The 21,346-nt window shown below is 37.0% G+C and overlaps 1 protein-coding gene across 2 annotated transcripts; it reads right to left on the bottom strand.

The window, feature by feature from the left end:
- Positions 1-4,262: 4,262 nt before the first annotated feature.
- On the bottom strand, positions 4,263-9,591 carry LOC130989384 (ATP-dependent RNA helicase-like protein DB10). Of its 2 annotated transcripts, none has more exons than XM_057913348.1 (9): positions 9,334-9,591; positions 8,380-8,702; positions 8,069-8,209; positions 7,396-7,464; positions 6,624-6,893; positions 6,129-6,479; positions 5,740-6,017; positions 4,973-5,356; positions 4,263-4,894 (listed from the first exon to the last, which is right to left on the bottom strand). In XM_057913348.1, the coding sequence occupies exons 2-9, from the start codon at positions 8,677-8,679 to the stop codon at positions 4,615-4,617; spliced, it is 2,073 nt and encodes a 690-aa protein (XP_057769331.1). In that variant the 5' UTR covers positions 8,680-8,702; positions 9,334-9,591; the 3' UTR covers positions 4,263-4,614. The 2 variants fall into 2 exon arrangements, with proteins under 2 accessions (XP_057769331.1, XP_057769332.1); XM_057913349.1 differs by having other exon boundaries at positions 8,392-8,702; positions 9,334-9,568.
- Positions 9,592-21,346: the final 11,755 nt, after the last annotated feature.

A 21,346-nucleotide genomic window follows, 5' to 3' on the forward strand; every position in this document is an offset into this window, starting at 1 on the left:
CAAGAAATTAAAATGCAGAGAGAGAGAGAGAGAGGGGAGGTGTAAGTAGGGTTGGAGGAGAGAAATGTGCAGTGTGATGGCTTTATTAGTGTAATAAAAAGGGTATATATTAAGGTTGGGGTTTTTTGGTGAAATTAATGATTATTCCTAAATGGAAGATTGGGGAGTGACTATTTAGCTTCAAGAGTTGCTATTTTGTAAGAGATGAAAATTGTGAGTAATTATGGTTAAGGGCCGGGCTTCTATTTTTATATGCCTTCTAGCTTGTATAAGTCTCTAGCTAATTCGATTTCACATTATAATAACTTATTTCAAGGGAGATTGCATAAATTAATAATAATAATAATAATAATAATAATAATAATAATAATAATAATAATAATAATAATAATAATAATAATAATAATAATAATAATAATAATAATAATAATAATAATAATAATAATAATAATAATAATAGTGAGATTTCACGATTATCAATACTTTTTTCGTGTATGTTATGAGTTTTATACTGGAGGTCGGTGTAATATCTTTCTTTTTAGTGCAATGAGATAACAGTGAGACCAAATATTCAAAGCTTCTTTTTGTCATAAATTATTATGAGTGAAGAAATTTATATATATAAATACAAATAAATAAATAAATTAATGTTAAGTGTGATATTTTATCATGGTTCAAATTATATATATAACCTAATTAAGATGGGCTAGATGATGGAATGACGAATTATGGCTAAAAGATAATATTGTAAATTTAATTAAATCACGCAAAAACTATTACATTTCGTAAAATGTGTATACTATCCCTATGTTGCTTCTTATAAGCTGAAGTGTTAAACGTGACATATAGTGCCATTTAGCATTATTTTGTGAAATTGTTGTAGTGATATATAATTTGACAGATTAAAATTAAAATAGTTATAATAGACGTAACATGCTATAGCTACTTAGTTATATACGTGACAGTTGTTTTCTAATATGAAACAAGAAAGTCCATTTTATTTACCACAAAATTAGTTACATGAAGTCTTTAAAACGATTAGGTGGAGCTCTAATTTGTAATTGATGGGTTGATAAATTATATTTATGTCTTAACATAATTATTCATAATTTAAATAGGGAGAGCTTAAATTGAGGTATTGACTCTTCAAATGATAGCATTAATAATAGTAATAATTGACTTATCAGTTACTGGCTCAAATTAAAATCTGAACTTTCTTCTTTGACCTTTTTCTCCTAGGAAATTTTTATTTTATTAAAAACATTCTAGATATTTCTGAAATTGGAAAATCGTCGAAATTGTTGTTGCTTTTGGCCTTTTATTTTAGTAAAGAATGTTGGTTTCAAGTGTGTTTATTAATAACATCATTTAACAGTATAACATAAAATTGTTGATAATTACATAAATAAGTAATAAAATATATAAAAACGCCATACATATTTTTTGTGATGAAGTTGGACTATTTCAATTTGTTTTTCTGCTCCATCTGTGCTGAAATTTATATGATTCTTAAAATTGTTAATTGAAAGATTAATATCGAGCAATTATTAATTTGTCATTCAACATTGTACTGGTAATTAATACCTATTATTATTATTATTATTATTATTATTATTATTATTATTATTATTATTATTATTATTATTATTGTTGTTGTTGTTGTTGTTGTTGTTGTTGTTGTTGCAAAAACTAGTGAGTTACATGTCGAGTTTTGACATAATGATTTTTTACAATATAAACTAAACATACAAGAAATTTTCGTATGGACATGTTGATAAATATTCGAACATGTCAAGAATTTATATACTTATACAGGTGCCAGTGATGAGGACTGGAATACTCATCAGCGCTGCACTTAGTTGCAGCTTAGTAATCCAAGTCTATTTTACCTTATTATGATTATTGTTATTATTATGATTATTGCACAAATTAGGGAATTAACAGTGCAGGATAAAGAATAAAGATTCCAGCGCTGCCAAGGAGCCAGCGCAGACACCAGCGCAGCCAAGGAGCCAGCACAGACGAAGGGACTTGGCGGCGCAGATTACCTAAGCCACTTTGCAGTGCAGCCCAGCAGTAGCGCAGCCCAGCACAGCAGCGCAGCCCAACAGCAGCACAGCGCGGACTAGAGCGGCGCAGCATAGCTGCGTAGCCAGACTACTCAACACGGGCAACGAGGGAGTTCTATTTTCATTACCCAAACCAGCCGAAGAAGTCAAAGTGCCTCTCCACGCAGCCACGTATGATGGTTCAGCTTGGGGACTAAGATCATTGTACTAAGTTTTGGGCCTAAATCCAATTAATAGAGTTCATGGGCCTGAGGCCTTTAGGGTTCACTCTCACATGTATAAATAGAAGGTTAGCATTAGCATTAGGGAGGGGATCAACTCATTCGAGCAACACACTTGTAATATGTAACTCTCTCAAAGTATAGTGAACCAACGAAGAACCTCTCGTGGATGTAGGTCTTGGATGGCCGAACCACGTAAATCCGTGTGCCGTTTATTGCTTTCTAGTTTCTAGTTTAGGTGTTGGTGATTCTGTGCTTCACCAACTGGCGCCGTCAGTTTCAATTAATTATCAGATCCCATTTAAAATTTATAAATATGAATTATTAAATTATACTTCATTTGTCTCATAAGACTGTGCATGATTGTCAGTGGTACATAAATTTAGATTAGATTAGATTAGATTAATGTGTTATTAGTGGAAGAAGGGGCCCATTTTTATCAGTGAAAAAAATATCTAAAAAAAGAAAGTGTACACTCTTGTAAGACGTCTCAGAATGAAAAAAAAAATATAAACTCTTATATATGAGATGAAGGGAGTATAATAAACGCACACATGCAAATTCATGCTCATATCTTGTACACATTTGTAATTGATTTTGTGAATATTTAATTGATCAAAATAATAATTTATTTATGTAAAAATATATTCTTTCCGTCCACCAATTCGTGTCCTAGGGGAAAGGGGTACGGGTTTTAAGAAAAAAATGTACTCCCTTCGTCCGCGATATTGTTTCCACATTTGTCATTTCGGTCCGTCCGTAATATTGTTTCCACTTACATTTATAGAAGTAGGGTCCACAAACTTCCACCCACAACAATAGTGGGACCCAAACTCCACTCACTACAATATCCACTATTATTCACCAATTTTCTTAAAACCCGTGCCGTCCACAATGTGGAAACGATATCGTGGACGGAGGGAGTATTATTTATTTGTTGAGTGGAGAAGGGGGCACGACTTTTTAAAAAATTGATTTATTTGTTAAGAAAATAGTTACTAAAAATAAGTAGGATACGAATTGGTGGACGAGCCAAAATGACAAATTAGGACACAAATTGGTGGATGAATGGAGTAATATATTAATACTACACTTTACAAAATGTAATATGTGTACTACGTATAATTAATTTCGTTTCCTAATGTAGAATAATACATACTCCCTCTGTCCCATTTGTTTATGCACGAGAATTTAAGTGAGTATGATTAAAAATTAAAAAAATAAAAAGTAGCGAAGCTCATTTTTATTTTGTGAGATGAATAGAATTAAAGTGGAGGTGATTCAAAGGTAAAAATGCAAAAGGTGGTCTCATTTTCTTATTTTAGAACTAGGATACTTGTTATGGGATAACTCAAAAAAAAATTAGAACACTTATTATGAGACAGATGGAATATTAATTAGTTTTTGATTGATTCTAAATGCTTAACTAATTATGGAATAAAAAATAAATAAAATTTAAATTCAGAAAATTATTGAAATCATCGATTTAGGTAAATTCATGTCAAGAATATGATGATATGAAGTTTTGCTTTAAATCCTTAATTAATGTAAAGAACTTTTTAATAGTATCTTCGAATTGTCCATAAAAATTCAGATAATTAAGTTATTGAATTTTTAAAATTAAGTCAAATTCCAAAAAAAATAAAAATTTATGAACATATTTTTTTTATCAAAAAAATAAATCTGATTAAAAACCAAAAATTGAATATAATACTATGTATTTATAGGCAAATCAACCCTTTTCAAAGTTCGGGTCATTTTTGCCAAATTTATAAAAATTCGGGCTACTTCAGAAATGAAGTGGGATTTGTAACTTTTTCTCAGTTTACCTCCATACAATAAAAAAGAAGAAATAATGGATTTCTCAAGTTGACAACATAGATGAATTAGCTTTTTTTTACTTTTTTCAACAACCTGATGAAATAAATTCAAAACCATAATAATACACTAAAAAATTACAGTAGGAAGAGAGGGGTCGAATATGAGTATCCATTGCATTAGAATTGCAGTCTAAGAATATAACTGTTTTAGAACGTATCAGTACATAACACAAATTGTATGGCAAAATTGGCCACCCTAAAATGTTCTCTTATCTGGACATATTTCAAGGGGATAAAGTGTATTTTATGCATTACTATTATATCAGATTAAATCCCCCATCAAACATTCACCAGCTACAAACACTATATAGCAAAGGTAATCAAGGCATGAAAGCTGCACCTCGTCGATTTCGGAGATTCTGAGGAACCTCTAACCTCGAGATACTGTGCCCTTCTCTGCTGACAGCATACCATCGTCCTCTTGCTCTCGATCATTGGAGTTTACTAGACGGGTAGAGTCCTGTTAACATTAGGAGAGGAATGTGATTTCTCATAATGACTCGAGCTTTTATAATCCTTGCTGCCATAAGAAGAGGATCGTGCGCTCTTGGATGGGAATCTCTCCATGCTACGGCTACGACTTCGGGGCTTTTCACCCCATCCTGAAATCTTTCTGGGGCTTCTGCTACGACTGCGACTTCTGCCTCTACTCTTTGGAGCAGTCAATGCATGGAAGCTTCCAGTGCCATTTGTCTCGTATCCGTTAGAGAATCCAGAGACATGTCTGCGGAGTATAAAAAGACAATTATAGACTACAGTGTATCACTACATAATAAATAGAGGGAAGAAAAGATTCATATACCTATCACGCGGCTCGCGATCATATCCACGGCCACCGGCCCTATCTGGAGACGATGGCATTCCCCAACCACCTCTCCCCCCATCCCGTCCACTTTGAGAAGAACCGAAACGCCCGCCACCACGACCTCCATCACGTCCGCCAGGGCCTGAGCCCCACTGACGTCTTGCTCTCCCCATTCCACCACCACGTGAAGCCATGTCACGGAGTTCGCTGGGCACACGCTGACTAGCACCTTCCAAGAGTTTGATAAGCTCTGAAGCATGCTTTGCATCCTGCTCACAAAAGAAAGTATATGCCACGCCAGTGGCACCGGCCCGGCCAGTTCTTCCAATTCTGTGAACATAGTCCTCTACTCCAGTAGGGAAGTCATAGTTTAAAACCACCCTGAGACAGACAACACAAACATATGAGACAAATTACAATAGCTAAAAGAAAATACACAATACGAGATTGTCTATTATTGCAAAAGAAATTGTTACACTGTTCCCTTAAAAAATATATAGCAATAGCCTAGATACATAAATGGTTATACGACAGAGTGGGGAGCTGCAGAAAACAAGAGTTACTGCAGCTAACTATGTCATGGCTAAATTCCTAGTAATCATATCAAAGTTGAATTAAGCAGCATAAGACTGAGGACAATGGTTGGATAATTAAAAAAAAAGCCCCTGTAAATAGAATTTGGTAAACGTCTCAAGGTATAACTAATCAAAGGCGGAGGGAAATCACGCCTGTTCCATAAACTCTAGTCAATTTTAGAAACCGACCTTATATCCTTAATGTCCAGACCCCGGGCGGCAACATCAGTGGCCACAAGCACTGGGGATCTTCCAGTGCGAAACTGATTCAACACATAATCCCTCTCACCCTGGGATTTATCTCCATGAATAGCAGCTGCTCCAAATTGCCGGGTCAGGTTGCCTGCCAGTTGGTCACACATTTTTTTGGTAGAGCAGAAAATTATTATCTTTGATCCAGGTTCTTGAGATCTCAATATCTGTTCCAAGCGCCTGCGCTTGTCCATTGGTGACAAAACTTCAATATACTGTGAAGAAAAAGGATAAAGCACTACATTAATAGATGTCACAACAAGTAAGTATTGTGTCTTCATATGAGACAGTACTAAAAAAGACCAAGAGATGATTCTTCTATATACCTGAGTAATTGCCTTGTTGGCAACGAGCTCATCAACATTTCCAATATTAACCTGAACAGGGTTAACTAGTAATTCAGCAGCAATTCTGCGCACCTCCTTTGGCCATGTTGCTGTGTACATCAGGGTTTGTCTACGAGCCGGGACCTCCTTCACAATCTTTCTTATCTGAGGTTCAAAACCCATGTCCAGCATCCTGTCTGCCTCATCTAAAACCAAATATGAGACCTGATGGAGACTAATCCTTCTCATCTCCAGAATGTCATTCAATCGACCAGGAGTAGCCACCACCACATCAACACCTCTGTCTATGTCTTTCAGTTGCGGACCCTTAGGTGCACCTCCATACAAACACTTCAACAGACAAAGATCAAAACTGAAATCAGAAAGATGCTAAAACAGATATACAAGAAATGAAACACAGAATCAAAGCCTTCTATTGCTAAAAGGCAGTCAGTCAGAGCCAACACCAAATACCAACAGAAGCTAAAACCATACCGTGCAAGATATCTTGGATGACCTTCCAAACTTAACAGCTTCTTCTTGTATCTGTGTAGCCAACTCTCTAGTTGGTGACAACACCAAAACTGTCGGACCTAATTTTGGGTTATTACGCCTTTGTTTCAGATGAATAAATCCAGGAATCAGGTAACCCAAGGTCTTCCCGGAGCCTGTCTTGGCAATTGCTACTATATCACGACCTTTAATAGCAATAGGCCATGACTGTGCCTGTATTGGAGTAGGAGCAGAAAAACCAGCATGCTGCACCTGTAAAATGAAACAAAACACCCGCAGCCCCATGAGCATATGTGATGCTTCAAAATTTCAGACGGGGTTCTTTTCGAATTAAGCAAGTGGCCAAGGACATAAGAAGCATCATCCCCCCAAGAGTCAGGCACTGCTTGCAGAAGCAAGCAATTAGGAGGACACCTCTTCTTCTATTCGGACCAAGGGGCAGACAGAATTGCTACCAATAGAAGTCCCAGCCAGGCTTGGATGATTCGGAAAGCCCCTCACCTAAATTGGTCCATCGATAAGGGTGCTCCAAATACATGCAAGCCCCCAGTCGAGGGAGGCACAGCGTACGACATTTGGCTCCTCCTGGAGCAAATATCGCACCTGAGACAAAAGTACAGACGGGAAAAGTTTCTTAATCTCCAGAATGAGCCTCCAGTAGTACTTCAACGTTGCATAGATCTTGAACATAAAATTCAGACTCACAAAGATCTTGAACATTTTCAGATTCAACATATTAAATATAACTCCGTACCTCCCTAAGAATCTCAGGAGCAAACCCAGTGGCTTCAAATGAGGTGAATGGTTGAGGAACATTGTCTCCCTAGCCAGATTAAGAGAATCAAACCAGTTAGAATTTACAAAGGATTAATATGGAAAATAAAAGATCCGACACGCATAGCAGCACATACAGGGAAAAAGAAATAGGTGAAAAGAACACAAAAAACAAAACAAAACAAGTAATACCAAAGATGCCACAACAGGGACATAAATGTTCTAACAATATTTGAAATATCAAAGACACGAGTTGAAGAATTTTGTGGGTTAAAGGAACCCCAATTCATTTCTCATTTACACACTGAAAGAAGATCGAGCACAACATTGGAAGCAATTGAGCTCGCCAAAAATTGTTGATTTTTTTTTTACTATAACTTTGTCATATTCTATTCTTAGGCAAGTTAGTTCAGTTCAGTCCTCTTATTCTTTCAGTCTGAGACTCATTCTTTCAGACCTAACAGACTTAATCATTGTAACTCCTCAATTGCATGCAATTTATTCCAACTCTTCCCTTTACTCCTCCACAAAATTTAATGAAATAACTTTAGCGAACAGACAAGGAATCAACTGCATGATGTTATTCATCTATAGAATTTGGACAAAATAACTGAAGCAGACAAAGAATCGCAATTGACTGCACGAATACTTACAGTCACAGAAATTTCATGACGCCGGCGATAGGCTTCAGCAGACACAATACTGTCTGCACCATTGGAAGGATGAGGTCCATATCCAACACTCGCTTTCACCTCGACATCACTCTGTGAATAATCTGATCTTCCTCTGGTGGCCTAGTACAAAGTAGTTAAAAAGTGAGTGCATCTTGTGATATAGCTTACTTATCATGGACATAGCTAAGATGCCAATAAACCCAGAGAAAAGAACCATTCAACATTTTAATAAATGCATCCACATGAATTAAGAAGACTGCATATGTTCTATAAAAGCACCACTTGGCCACCTGATAAGTTACCGGTACAGAAGCCTTTGCTGATCCATTGCTAGCTGTGGAATATCTGTCATTATTATCATTCGCATTATATCGTCCTTGGGGGGACTTCTGAACCGATGAACTCAAAGATTTATGAACTGGCGCATAGCTTGTGTGACCAGGGGCAACAGGTTTGTCGTATTGAGTTATATTGGTCTCAGGGTTCCAATAGTAAACATATCCAGTCTTATCATCAACCAGACCCTTCCATGGTTTTGGGAGCGCAGGGTCCTCAGGTGCATAACTAATACCAGCTGCAGCAGCTGCCATATCAAAGCTTCCCTATTGAGTACCTGGAACATAAATTGCAAAGAATCCCAAAGAGGAGCCAAGAGAAATCAGACACGTAAAGCAAAATAAGTTTACCAGACTTGTTAGTAAGAATACAAGATTAATCTAGAACTGCAACTGTTTTAGCTGAAATGAATTGCAATACTACCAAAATAAAAGTTCGTACTATGCTTAATACTATAAAGAAATATCTCGAACCATACATGAATTTGGATTGAAACTAGGCCAGATGTATTAAACTTTGGACTGAAACTAGACCGCACAAAGAGGTAAAACCTTTTCTAAATACATATTTTTGTATGCATAAACCAACATGAAACTTCCATTGTCGTAGTCGACATTGAGATATTTCGAAGGAACAAAAAGAAGTTATGAAATACCATAGTTTAACTATTCACGCAATCAACCCACATCAGAAAGGGAATGAGCTACAATAGGGGGAAAACGTGGGAACGAATCATTCACGCAATTCACCCCCAAAATCCTGATCCGAAACCCTAATCAAATTACTAAGACAATACCACCAAAATAACACACAATTCCCAACTAACGCACCTAGATCTATAAAGTAAGCGCAAATTCGCAGCTGAAATATCAAAATCAAGCAGCTAAATTTAGGGCAAGTAACGTTACCGCGCGTCTTTTTCAGAATAACGAAACAGAAAAGCTCTTCTGTTCCACACCGCCTCTCTCTCTATCTATCTCTCTTCTCTCTCTCTCAGTGATTCACAAATAGGTGCGCGCGTGGATTAGATAGAGAAATGGAGGGATCTACGCTTCCGAAAAACCAGAAGCGTAGGTGGGCGAAGAGAAAAAGGGTGAGAGGAGAGAGGTTACTTATAGGGAAAAAGAAGGCTTTGCTGTATCGGTATTAATTTTATTTTTGACTTTTCAATAATATATTTTTCTTAGTGGAGAAATAATCATTTTCTTATTCCTTTCTTTCTATCTTTCTTCTTCGTTTTTTCGAATTAAATGATTGTTTATTGTATCCGTATTAGTTTCATTTTTGACTTTTCAGAGTAGTATATAATTTATTTTTCGAAGTGGACATATAATCATTTTCTTATTTCTTTCTTTCTTTCTTTCTCTCCTTCTTTTTCTTTTCATTCAAGTGTTTACTTATTTTTCGAAGTGGACAAATAATCATTTTCTTATTTCTTTCTCTCCTTTTTCTTTTCAAATTTAAGTGATTCTTTAAAAATAATATAAATATCACTTTAAATAAAAAAAAATTATATTCTAAACAATTAGAAATATTCTTTGATAATGAATTATTGATTTTATATCAATTATACCTCCTATCCATTTAAGCGTGTCTCTAAAAAATTAAAATGATTTATCGAATTATCACAGTATATATCTTTTAGAATAAAGTTAACATAAATATTGTGCCAGTCAAAATATAAAAATTTATATGAAATATATATTTATGTATTTTACATTTTAGTTTGTTTCAATCTATCACCGTTTCATTTATTATTTTACTTCATTTTATGTGTTACTAGTAAGCTCCTCCGTGCGATATACAACGAACATTAAACGATATATTTAAATAAATAAGTATAAAAATAGAATTAAAATATAAGTAAATACAAATTATATTTTAAAAATAAAATAAAATAATCCACATCAATTACACAATAAAATCTCAAATTTAAAAATATAATTTTTCAATGTTGTACAAAGTTTAATGATCTAGTTATCAAAATAATTTTAAATCATTTGATAATGAAAAATAATATTTCACGTTATTATTATAGAATATTACACGTCATAATAAAAATAAATATTTTCATGCCTAAACATACATAAAAAGTTGTAAAATTTTAACGAAGAGAGAGAAAATAAAATATTATAAAGTTTTCATAACTTATTCGTTTTAAATTCATTTTTTATGGTTTTTATATCACATTAAATATTTTGTCACGAATTTAAATTTAAGATGCATACTATAAAATTTCTTCATTAGTCAAATTTGACAATATTTACAAAAGAGTTAAATTATATCAAATTTGACCACTAAATATTATGATGACATTGACATATACACATTTAATTAGTAATATGATTGCTCATTTGTAAGGATTAATTTGTTGTCATTTGCTTATCCAAACATTCCATTAGCCAAAGCCTCTATCCAATTTACTCAATTTACAAGTTGGTCTTAAGTCATGGGGCTTTAGACTTCTGTTATATTAACTCAAGTTACAAGCTTATGTTAAGTCATGGATTTATGGGGATCTAATATCTACACCATTTAATCAAGTTACAAGTTAATTGGCTCGTGTTTTGCTGAATTAAGATTTTATTGAAAGAACAACAGAGAAAAAAAAAATCTATGTTGGGAAATAAGAAGAAATATCCTACTCTTTGTTTTGATGATTCCAAAACTCTTAGATTTTATTTGTACTAGACTAAAATTCCTTTTGAACTCACCTGCTGGAGTTCATTTTTTTAGTATAGACTGAATACCAAAGCACAGAAGTCGCAAGGACTGAAAACAAGAGTACTGAAGACCAAAGCACTGATGTTTGAAGGATTGAAGACCAACAACTGAAAGCCGAAGAACTTAAGACCGAAGAACTGAAGTCTTGAAGACTGAAGAATGAAGAATGAAAGACTGAAATTCGCCTGAATTAAATGCTAAATTTGATGAAGCATCTGCACTGAAGTATAAGTGTTAGGGAAACACTTCAGTACACCTGATCAGTCAAAGAGCATTCAATGCAACTGAAAGGAATGTTCTGATTAGATACCTCGGACTAATAATGCAATATGCAAACTGAAGAAGGAGTTATGCATAACACACTCAGTGTTAACAAAGGACAACTTCAATGCTTCCAGTACACGCCGCATTTAATGCTAAGGACAGTGCATTTAATGCAAGGATATAGTGAATCGTCCTTCAACCTGTAGTGTTTCCCTTTCCGTGTTACCATGCACTGTAACACCATCTCCTAGCTCAGAAAGGCCATGCCTCTTTCGGCGTAAAAGAGATATAGGACGAAGACTTGAGCCAAAATTGAATTAACAAGTCTAACGGCGGATAAGATTGAAGGATCTCCTCCAACGAATCTATTCCCTCTCATTCGCCTATAAATAGAGCTCAAGATTCAACCTTCGACCTCACCGATTCAAGAACTTATGTTGAAGCTCTGCCGAACTCAAGACTTAACTTATACTTAGCCAAAAATCCTTGAATCAAAGAAGAGAATTCCTATTGCTAAATATCAGACCATCTGATATACAAACATTTTCTTAGAAGTTTGTAGGCAAATATTCTCCATCCTAAGCCTAGATTTCGATTGCTTGAGAGCCTGTTTTCAGTATTCATTCGTTGGAGAGTTCAACCCTTTTCTACCAAAGTTAGAAGAGTGTTTGAGATAGAGAGAGTTCGAGACGTCATTCTGAACTCAGAGAATCTTAACCATCGCGAGCTAGACGTGTGTTGTCTTAGCAACTGCGAGTTAAGAAAGAGCGAGAAGTCCAACCCAGTGTGTTGGACTTGAAGTTTCAGAAGCAAGGTTTGCTGTGCACCCGTAAGCACAAGCCCAGTGATTTGTCAGTGTGATTGACTGACCTTGGACGTAGGAAATTCTTTTCTGAATCACGTAAAACTCTTTGTGTTCTTATTACTTTCAGTATCTACTTGTTCCTATCTGTGCACAAACTTTTGTTCATACTGAAACTGTTAATGTGAAAAGAGAAACCCTAAGAACTTACAAAGTATTTCACTTAAAGGCTATTTAGTAAAATTGTTTCCTCTACAAGTGTTATCAGTCTAACTAACAAATCTTCGGATAGTTAGTAAGATTTCTAACACTCCTTTAATTTCATAAAACTGATTAGACTGAAACCCTACTTGAACTATCAGTGTGTCGACAAGTTCTTCGCACTGAAGTTATTCTACTGAACCAATTTCAGTATTAGTCTACACCCTTCTTAACTAATCTTCAACTCATTGTTCACTTCAGTCAACTCACTTCAGTATCAGTTTCGATACTCACTTCAGTTTAGAAAAGAAGTTTCAAGTTTCATTTTAAAAATAGCCTACTGGTGTATTATCCCCCCCCTCTATACACCAGTTCAGTAACACTAAGGGACCCAACAATTGGTATCAGAGCAGGTTGTTCACAAGAACAGTCTGCTTTGACCCGGTTCTACTGAACTAAATCCTTTTCAAATTTTCTATATCCTATCTACGAGCTACGTGAGTTATTCTTTTTTATCTTCTCTATCATTATGGATACTAACTCTAGCAGGACTGCGTCTCTACCAACGTTCTCCATAGAGAACTACGAGATATGGAAATTCAGAGTTCGAAACCATCTCACAGCTCAGCACTACAGAATGTGGGAAGTAATTACTGATTGTCCAATCATCATCAAATAGACAATTAAGAGAATTTCCATAGAACCAGGGAAAGATCCCTACAATGAATCTAAGATCAATGAGAAGCACGAGTACACAACTGAAGAAAGAAAGTAAGACGAACTGGACAACCTTGCGAAGAACATTATTTCAAGCATAGTTCCAGAACAACACGTGATAAAAATAATCAAGTGCACAACCGCAAAAGAAATGTGGAATGCCCTGGAAAGAATGTGTGCAAGATCTGAAGAAATCAAGGAGAACAAGCTATCTATAGCTTGTCAAAAGTTCGACAACATCCAGATGCTGAAAAATGAATCCATCGAAGCGATGAAGTTCAGATTTCATAAAATATTAAACGATGTCCAAGCCCTTTTTAAAAATAAATACACACAGCGAGAGATCAACCTGAAGATCGTTCGAAGCCTAACCTCAACTGATTGGCAAATGTATGCCATTGCTCAAAAGACTAAGCCAAACTTCAACACACTGAGCACTGAGCAGTTGTTCTCCGACCTTAAAGCCAGTGAATTTGACATTCAACGAAGCAAGGTGAACAAGAAGGCTGGAACATCAGATGAGGATGCTCCATCAGCTTCCAAAGGAGCAGCACTGAAGGCTGCATCCAAAGATTCCAAGAAACAGTGAAAGGAGTCGACTGATGTCAAGAATGAAGACTTTTTTAGTCAATATGCTCTAATGACTGAAAGGTTCAACAAAATGCAATCAAGGTTCAGGAAGTACAAGAAGAACTTCAAGGGCAAGATAAGGAGTACAAGCCAAGATACTCCAATGACAAATCCAAAGAGAATAAGCCATCATCTCCAGATCTGAAAGATGTGGAATGCTTTGGCTGTGGCAAGAAGGGACACTACAAGACGGATTGTCCTGAGATCTCACATGTAGAGAGAAAATCCCCTTCGAGCCAGAAGAGATAAAAGAATGGAGAAGAAGAAAACAATGGTTGTCGGAGATGCCGAGGACTCCAACTCCTCGTCTGAATCATCTTCAAGCAACTCAATAAGTTCAGATGATGAGTGCCAGGCCCTAATGGCTAAAGATGCTGAAAGCGTGGTGAGAACAACATCAACAACTACGACAACAGACTTGATGGGCCTGAGGTAAACTCTTACTCTAAAACCTTTAATACTGATATCTCCTTAATGATGACAGGAGAAAATTCAGTTTTGGGAGCCACATCACTGAATGCTGATGAATATGAACAAGTGATGTGTGACTACCAGAGGTTGAGGACACTCTTTGAGAAACTCATGGAAGAAAATCAAGACTGAAGAGTGAGATCAGTCCAGTCCAAACTAAAAAGGAGAAGATCAGTGTTTATCTACCGGATGAAACTGGTCTTGATGAACTGATTACAGAGAACAATGGACTGAAGAATAAAATCGAAACTCTACAATCAGAAAGAGCAAACTTCAGTCGAAATTGGATGAGACTGAAACTGATCTTGAGCGAACTGCGAAGAAGCTTGAAGAAGCCACATTTGAAGCAGGTCGACTGAATATTAAGATGGAACAGTAGGTCAAGAATTACATGGAGAACTCCCCATTGATGAACCACTTTCCATCTTCAACATTAGTGGAAAGTATTGGAGAAAAATTTACTGCAGCTGAAAAAGGAAAAAAGGGATTGTGACTGTGGAAGTATCTGAAAAGTCAAATGACAAAGCATCAGTCAAATCCAATAGATATGCAGAAGAAAAAGATAAGAAAAGGAAGATGATGTCACACAAAAATATCCCTCCTCCTAAGGACTATAGACGTCCTAAGGGAAAATACTGGAAAGAACAGAAAGTGGTGACCAATGATCAACCTCATCAGCAGAAACTGAAGAAGCCACTTCAGTACAGAAAAGATAAAGGTCCTTCTAGACTGAATCAACATCAGTCTAGACAACTGAAGAATCAGAAGCCACGTCACCAACCAAGGGGGAATTATAACAATAAGAAACCGAATTATGTTCAGTTTACTCGTGAGCAACAACCATGGAGACAAAATCAGGAGTTCGGACAGGCTCAGTAATATCCAAATCAACGTCAGTCCGGACCACATCAGTCCCCACATCAGTATAGACAACATCAGTTTATACATCAATAGTATCAGCTAAGACATCATCAGTATGCAACTACTTCAGTATCTCAGAGGAGATACAATACTGAAAGAAGAAGACATCCAACCTATCCAAGGCAGGATAACAAGAAGAAGGAGATGCACAAAAAGCAAGAAGCTGATCCAAAAGGAACAACATCAGTTCAGACTAAAGATGCATCAACTTCAGTCAAGAAACCAAGTCACAAGAAAGCAGCATCTCGCCCGCATGTTATGAAGCAGATTTGGATTCCAAAGGGAACTAAAAGTAACATGCCAGGACCCAAACATTGATTAGGTATCTAAAATACTTCTTCCTTGCAGGGTAAAACCAGGAAACAAAATAAGAAGAAAAAAGATGCTAAAGCCCCAAAGAACACCTGGTACCTGGATAGTGGATGCTCAAAGCACATGACTGGATACAAGGAGTATCTAACCCAGCATGTGGAGAAAGCTGGATCCAAAGTCGCATTTGGAGATAACTCACTTGGAGAAACAAAAGGATACGGTGTATTAAACATGGGTAACGCATGTATCTCAAATATTAGCTATGTTTCTGGACTAAAACACAATCTTTTGTCTATGAGTCAATTTTACGACAACGAATTCTCTTTGAAGATCAAGAGAGATGAATTCACAGTGAGAAACAACAACAAGAAGGTGGTGTGAAGGGGGTCAGACAGGGAAACCTCTACGTGGTTTCTTGGGAAGATAGTCCACCGGAGACCTACCTGATCAGCAAGAGTCATGCCGAACTCAACACCATATGGCATCGGAGACTCAACCATCTCAACTTCAAAACAATCAACAAGCTTGCTAAACACCAACTAGTGAAAGGCCTACCCTAAATAGTCTTTTAGAAAAAGTAAGAATGTAGAGCATGCCAACAAGGAAAACAAACCAAAGCATCATTCAATCGAAGACTGGTCACTCATTCGAGTGCATATTACAACTACTTCACATGGATCTTTTCGGTTTAGTGTCTCCCAGAAGCTTTAACAATAGAAGATATGGCCTTGTAGTTGTGGATGACTACTCACGATATACCTGGGTCATATTCTTGTATAGAAAAAATGAGACACTGAAGGAACTACCGAAGCTGATGAAGAGACTAAGTGTCGAAAATCAATTTGACATTATCAGCATAAGATCAGACAGAGGGACTGAATTCCTCAATTCAGTTATCAGAAACTTTTGCGAAGAAAAAGGAATCAGTCATCAAACCTCTGCAGCAAAGACTCCTCAACAGAACAGAGTGGTAGAGCGTCGCAACAGAACTCTCAAAGAAACAGCCCAGACCATGCTTGCAGAATCTGGGTTTCCGTTGAAGTTCTGGACAGAAGCCATTAACACTGCATGCCACACTCAAAACCGTTCCTTCCTGACCCAAAGACATGGAAAAATTCCATATGAAATTTGGAATGACATGAAGCCATCTAGCTCTTACTTTCATGCATTTGGTTCAAGGTGTTACATCCACAACAATGACAAAGTGAAGCTAAATACTTTCGATAGCAAGGCTGACCAAGGAACATTTCTTGGTTACTCAAGAATTGAAGAATCTAGCAAAGCCTATCGCGTACTTAATTCTCGGACATTAAGTGTGGAAGTAACATCTCATGTTGGTTTTGATGAATCTATTGATGATCACAGACAACAGGGAATCGGTGAAGGTTCCAAAACTGATGGAACAATCATCGTTGAAAGGAAAGAAGTGTTGGTGTGGAGTCCAGCCAATGAAGATAATACTGAAGAACTTCAGTATCAAAAGATCAATCCAACAACTGATGGTCCATCTTCAGTTCCAACTGAAGGCAACAGTCAAGGGGGCACTCCACCAACTGAAGTTACAAAAGAAGCTGAAACTATAATTCAACCAGAGCCCAAAACTCCAACAGTTCAGCATTCCCCTATTCCAACAGAAACTGAAGTTCCCACTGAACTTCAGTCTACGACTGTTAGACCACCATCACCACCTGTTCCTGGTGATCCAAGACCTTCACAAGAAGAAATCAGAAGAAACAAATGATGGTTCGAAGACCACTCATTAGAAGATATCATTGGCGAACCAACTGATCGTGTGAAGACTCGAAGTTCCAAGTGCAATCTTGCTTATGAGATCATCAATGAAACTGAACATTTCAGTTGCTTCCTGGCTCAAACTGAACCGATAGACTGTTAGGTCCTGAGGGTCTCGAATAGGTGTATAGGGGGGAATACACCTATAGGCTATTTTTGAATCAATCTACCGACCTCAATTAGAGGGATCTCAGTCAGAGATCAAAACGAACTTTACAAGCACATAAAGACGCCTGTTTTACTGAAATCAGTTTTGACCAAACAGGGTTGACGACTGATACTGAAAGCTCTTCAGTAAAGAGTTATCAGTTAAGTTGCTGGAACTTAACTGATGCAAGTAAGGGCTTCAGTCGTGTTTGCTAAAACAGAGATGATAACACTCTTCCTGACTATCGAAAGATAGATCAGTCAGACTGATATCATACGCAGCGGAAATTAAACTTAGTTTCGAAATAGCCTCGGTGGAGCAAGTTGTTGGTTAAGGTTTCTCTTTGCAGTTAGTCAGTATTCAGTTTTATCAATTGAAATAACACAAGTAAGAATGTAAAGCTGAAAGCTGTAAACAACACAGAGACTTTTACGTGGTTCGGAAAAACCCTTTCCTACATCCATGGCTGGTTGATCAGATCAACAATCCACTCCGCAAGTGCTTAACAGGTGCACTGCAAACCGAACCGTGTGCTTGCCGGGTGCACACAACCGTACACTGAAGAAAACCCTTCTTCAGTACCCGCGCTTCACTCGCGTAGGATTTCCCTTGCTTAGCACAACCCGTGCTAAGACTCTCAGAGTCAGAAAACCCTTCTGACCTCCGAATCACTCAAAACACTCTTATGGGGGGGAGGTTTGAACGAGTGCCAACTATACTTACAAAGAACAAGTTCTTTGAAGCAAGTTTGACCTTTGGCTTCTGGGTAAACAGATATATGCCTAGGGTCTAAGAGAATGTATGTAATCAGCAGTGACTGATTTTGGCTTTGGAATTCTCTTCTTCGATTCAAGCTATGAGGAGTTTAAGCTTAAGGCTGAGTAGCAATTTCGGCAGAGCTTCAGCTTGTGTTGTTGAATCGGTGAAGGTTGAAGTGATCCTCGAGCGCTATTTATATGAGAACTCTTGAATAGATCCGTTGGCGTAAATCATCCTCAAGATTTCTTCCGTTGGAGAGCATTTCGAATTTGGGCTGAGGCTTCAATCTTCGAGGTTCCTTGTCTGGGTGGAAACGGCTCTCTTTGATGGACAGGAGATGTGACGTCTCTGAAAAGTAACCACCAGATAGGAATGACCTCTGCAGAGATAAGATCCTGAGATCTCTGCATTTAATGCGGCTGTACTTTGTGAGTACGTGGCTTCCTCTGAACGTTGGAAGATCAGTCCGAGGAAGAATATTCAACTGATACTTGACTTTAGTATCAGTCCTTTGCGCGCATTAAGTAATCAGTCTTCAACTGATTCTTCAACTGATACTTCAGTTGGGATCTGCAGTCTTCAGTCTTCAGTCCTTCGTTCTTCAGTCTTCAGTCTTCGACACTGCACACTAAACTAGAAACGAACTCTAACACTTGAGTTCAAAACAATTCTAGTCTATTACAGTTAAGTCCTATGATTTTTGGTATCATCAAAATAAGGGTTAGGATATTCAACAAGGTTCCCAACATAGACATTGAAGAAGCATTGAACAATCCTGAGTGGATCAATGCAATGCAAGAATAATTAAATGAATTCAACGGGAATTCAGTATGAGAATTGGTGGACCGACCAGACGATGCAAAAGTCATTGGACTGAAGTGAATTTTCAAGAACAAGAAGGATGAGAAAGCGAATGTAGTCAAAAATAAAGCAATGCTCGTTGCTAAAGGATATAGCCAAGAAGAATGAATCGACTACGATAAAACTTTTGCACCAGTTGCAAGACTAGAGGCTGTCAGATTATTTCTAGCCTATTTTGCACACATGAAATTCAAAGTACATCAAATGGATGTGAAGTGTGCTTTTCTGAATGGAGTGCTGACTGATGAAGTTTATGTAGAACAGTCTCCTGAATTTGAAATAGCAGGACCTGACAAAGTATACAAATTGAAGAAAGCTCTTTATGGCCTGAAGCAAGCCCCTAGAGCATGGTATAACACTTTGTCAGAATATCTGCCTTAACAAGGATTTAAGAAAGGATCAGTGGATAGAACTCTATTCACACTGAAGGAAGGAAAATAGCTTCTACTTGTTCAAATATATGTGGATGATATAATCTTCGGCTCAAGGTCCGAAAGATTATGCAAAAAGTTTGCTGAAATCATGACAAATAAATTTCAAATGTCCATGATGGGAGAGATGAACTTCTTCTTAAGACTACAAGTCAAGCAAACTGAAGAGGGGATACTGATCAATCAGTCAAAATACACGAAGGAACTGATCAACAAGTTCGGAGCTCAACACTTAAAGACTGTGAAGATTTCCATTAATACAAACTGGAAGGTGGATCCAGGAAATGAAGGGAAATTAGTGTCATCTACTAAATATAGAGAAATCATTGGTTCTCTATTATATCTAACTGCTAGTAGCCTAGACATTGCATTTGCAGTTCGAGTGTGTGCAAGATATCAGTCAGATCCAAAGGAAGCTCACATGGATGTAGCGAAGAGGATATTAAGATATCTTAAAGGCACACCAAATATTGGTTTGTGGTATCCAACTGATGACAATCTTAAGCTCTCTGGATATTCAGATTCAGATTATGCAAGATGCAAGATTGATAGAAAATCAAAGTCTAGCACTTGTCAATTTTTGGGTAACAAACTGATATCATGTTTTTCAAAGAAGCAGAATTCAGTCGCCACTTCGACAACTGGAGCTGAATATGTTGCTGCTGGAAGCTGTTGTTCACAACTGTTATGGCTTATGCAGCAGTTGAAGGATTATGGGATTGAAGAAGCTGAAGTACCCATATATTGTGATAGCTCCAGTGCTATTGCAATTGCTCAAAATCTTGTCCATCATACAAGATTCAAACATGTTGCAGTAAGACATCACTTCATCAGAGATCACGTTGAAATAAATGATGTTATCATCGAGAAAATTCATACATCCATTCAACGAACGGACATCTTGACCAAGGCCCTTCCTGAAGATAGGTTCAACAACCTTTGTGGAAGATTGGGCCTCCTAAATCCAGAAGATTGAAGCTGATGTTAAACCGTGAGCTTTACTGAAGATGAAGACTATCAATCACTTCGTGGGATTCCAACTGAAATTCAAAATACTGAAGTAAGTGTCAACTGAAGATAGGACTTCACTGAAGTTCATAGACACTGATCAAGGGAAAAACTGATCATATCAGTTTGACTGAACATGAGGTATCGACTGACTACAATGATCAGTCAACCAGTAAGTGTGTCACTCCTTAAGAATTTTTCAGTATTTCAATTTTCAGTATGACAATGCTATTTCAACTGATGTGTGTTTAACTGATCTAAAAAATCGTGTTTTAAATCTCATTAATTTGAACACTTGCACTTTCGTTTACAAAAATAGCCTGCCTTGTTTGTAACTGACATTGTTGGGACAGACTAAAGAAATATCCTTTTTGCGGAAAATTCTCTTTTATTAAAAATAACCATTTCAAACTCAAAAGAGTATTTTACTGCTCCCGCCCATCTTAAGTGTGCAATTTCAGTCCGAAGCAACTTCAGTTTGCTTACCCACCAAGCATTACTCCTCTGACGTAAGCACATCATTACTTTTTACTATTTTTTAGGGCCACGTCAGACAGACATTAAATGCGGACGCCAAATTTTATCAAATTACTTTAGGCGCTATTATCGAACCAGCGTTGTTAAATCAGAAACCCACGATCACCTCTTCATCTACCGCTTGATCAACTGTTTTCACTTTTAGTACATAAATCCTTCGTCTTCTACACTTAGCCATTTTGCCCAAATCTTCATCTTTCTGCTATCTGTGCTCTCTGCAACAAACGATTCACATTCCACAGTACTTTGTGAGAAAAACTTTCACTCTTTTTCAAATCTTCTTCACCAACTCTAATAAAAAATGAAGGGTCCAACCTCATGTAGCTAGAAAACAGTGTGCTATG

This window comes from Salvia miltiorrhiza, chromosome 6 (assembly GCF_028751815.1).
Source record: "Salvia miltiorrhiza cultivar Shanhuang (shh) chromosome 6, IMPLAD_Smil_shh, whole genome shotgun sequence".
Classification (NCBI taxonomy): domain Eukaryota; kingdom Viridiplantae; phylum Streptophyta; class Magnoliopsida; order Lamiales; family Lamiaceae; genus Salvia; species Salvia miltiorrhiza.

Coding starts and splice junctions, on each gene's coding strand:
- LOC130989384 (XM_057913348.1), bottom strand. CDS start 8,679: ATGGCAGCTGCTGCAGCTGGTATTAGTTATGCACCTGAGGACCCTGCG. Junction 8,210..8,379: donor CTGTACCGGTAACTTATCAG/GTGGCCAAGTGG, acceptor ACTTTGTACTAG/GCCACCAGAGGAAGATCAGA. Junction 4,895..4,972: donor GATCGCGAGCCGCGTGATAG/GTATATGAATCT, acceptor TATACTCCGCAG/ACATGTCTCTGGATTCTCTA.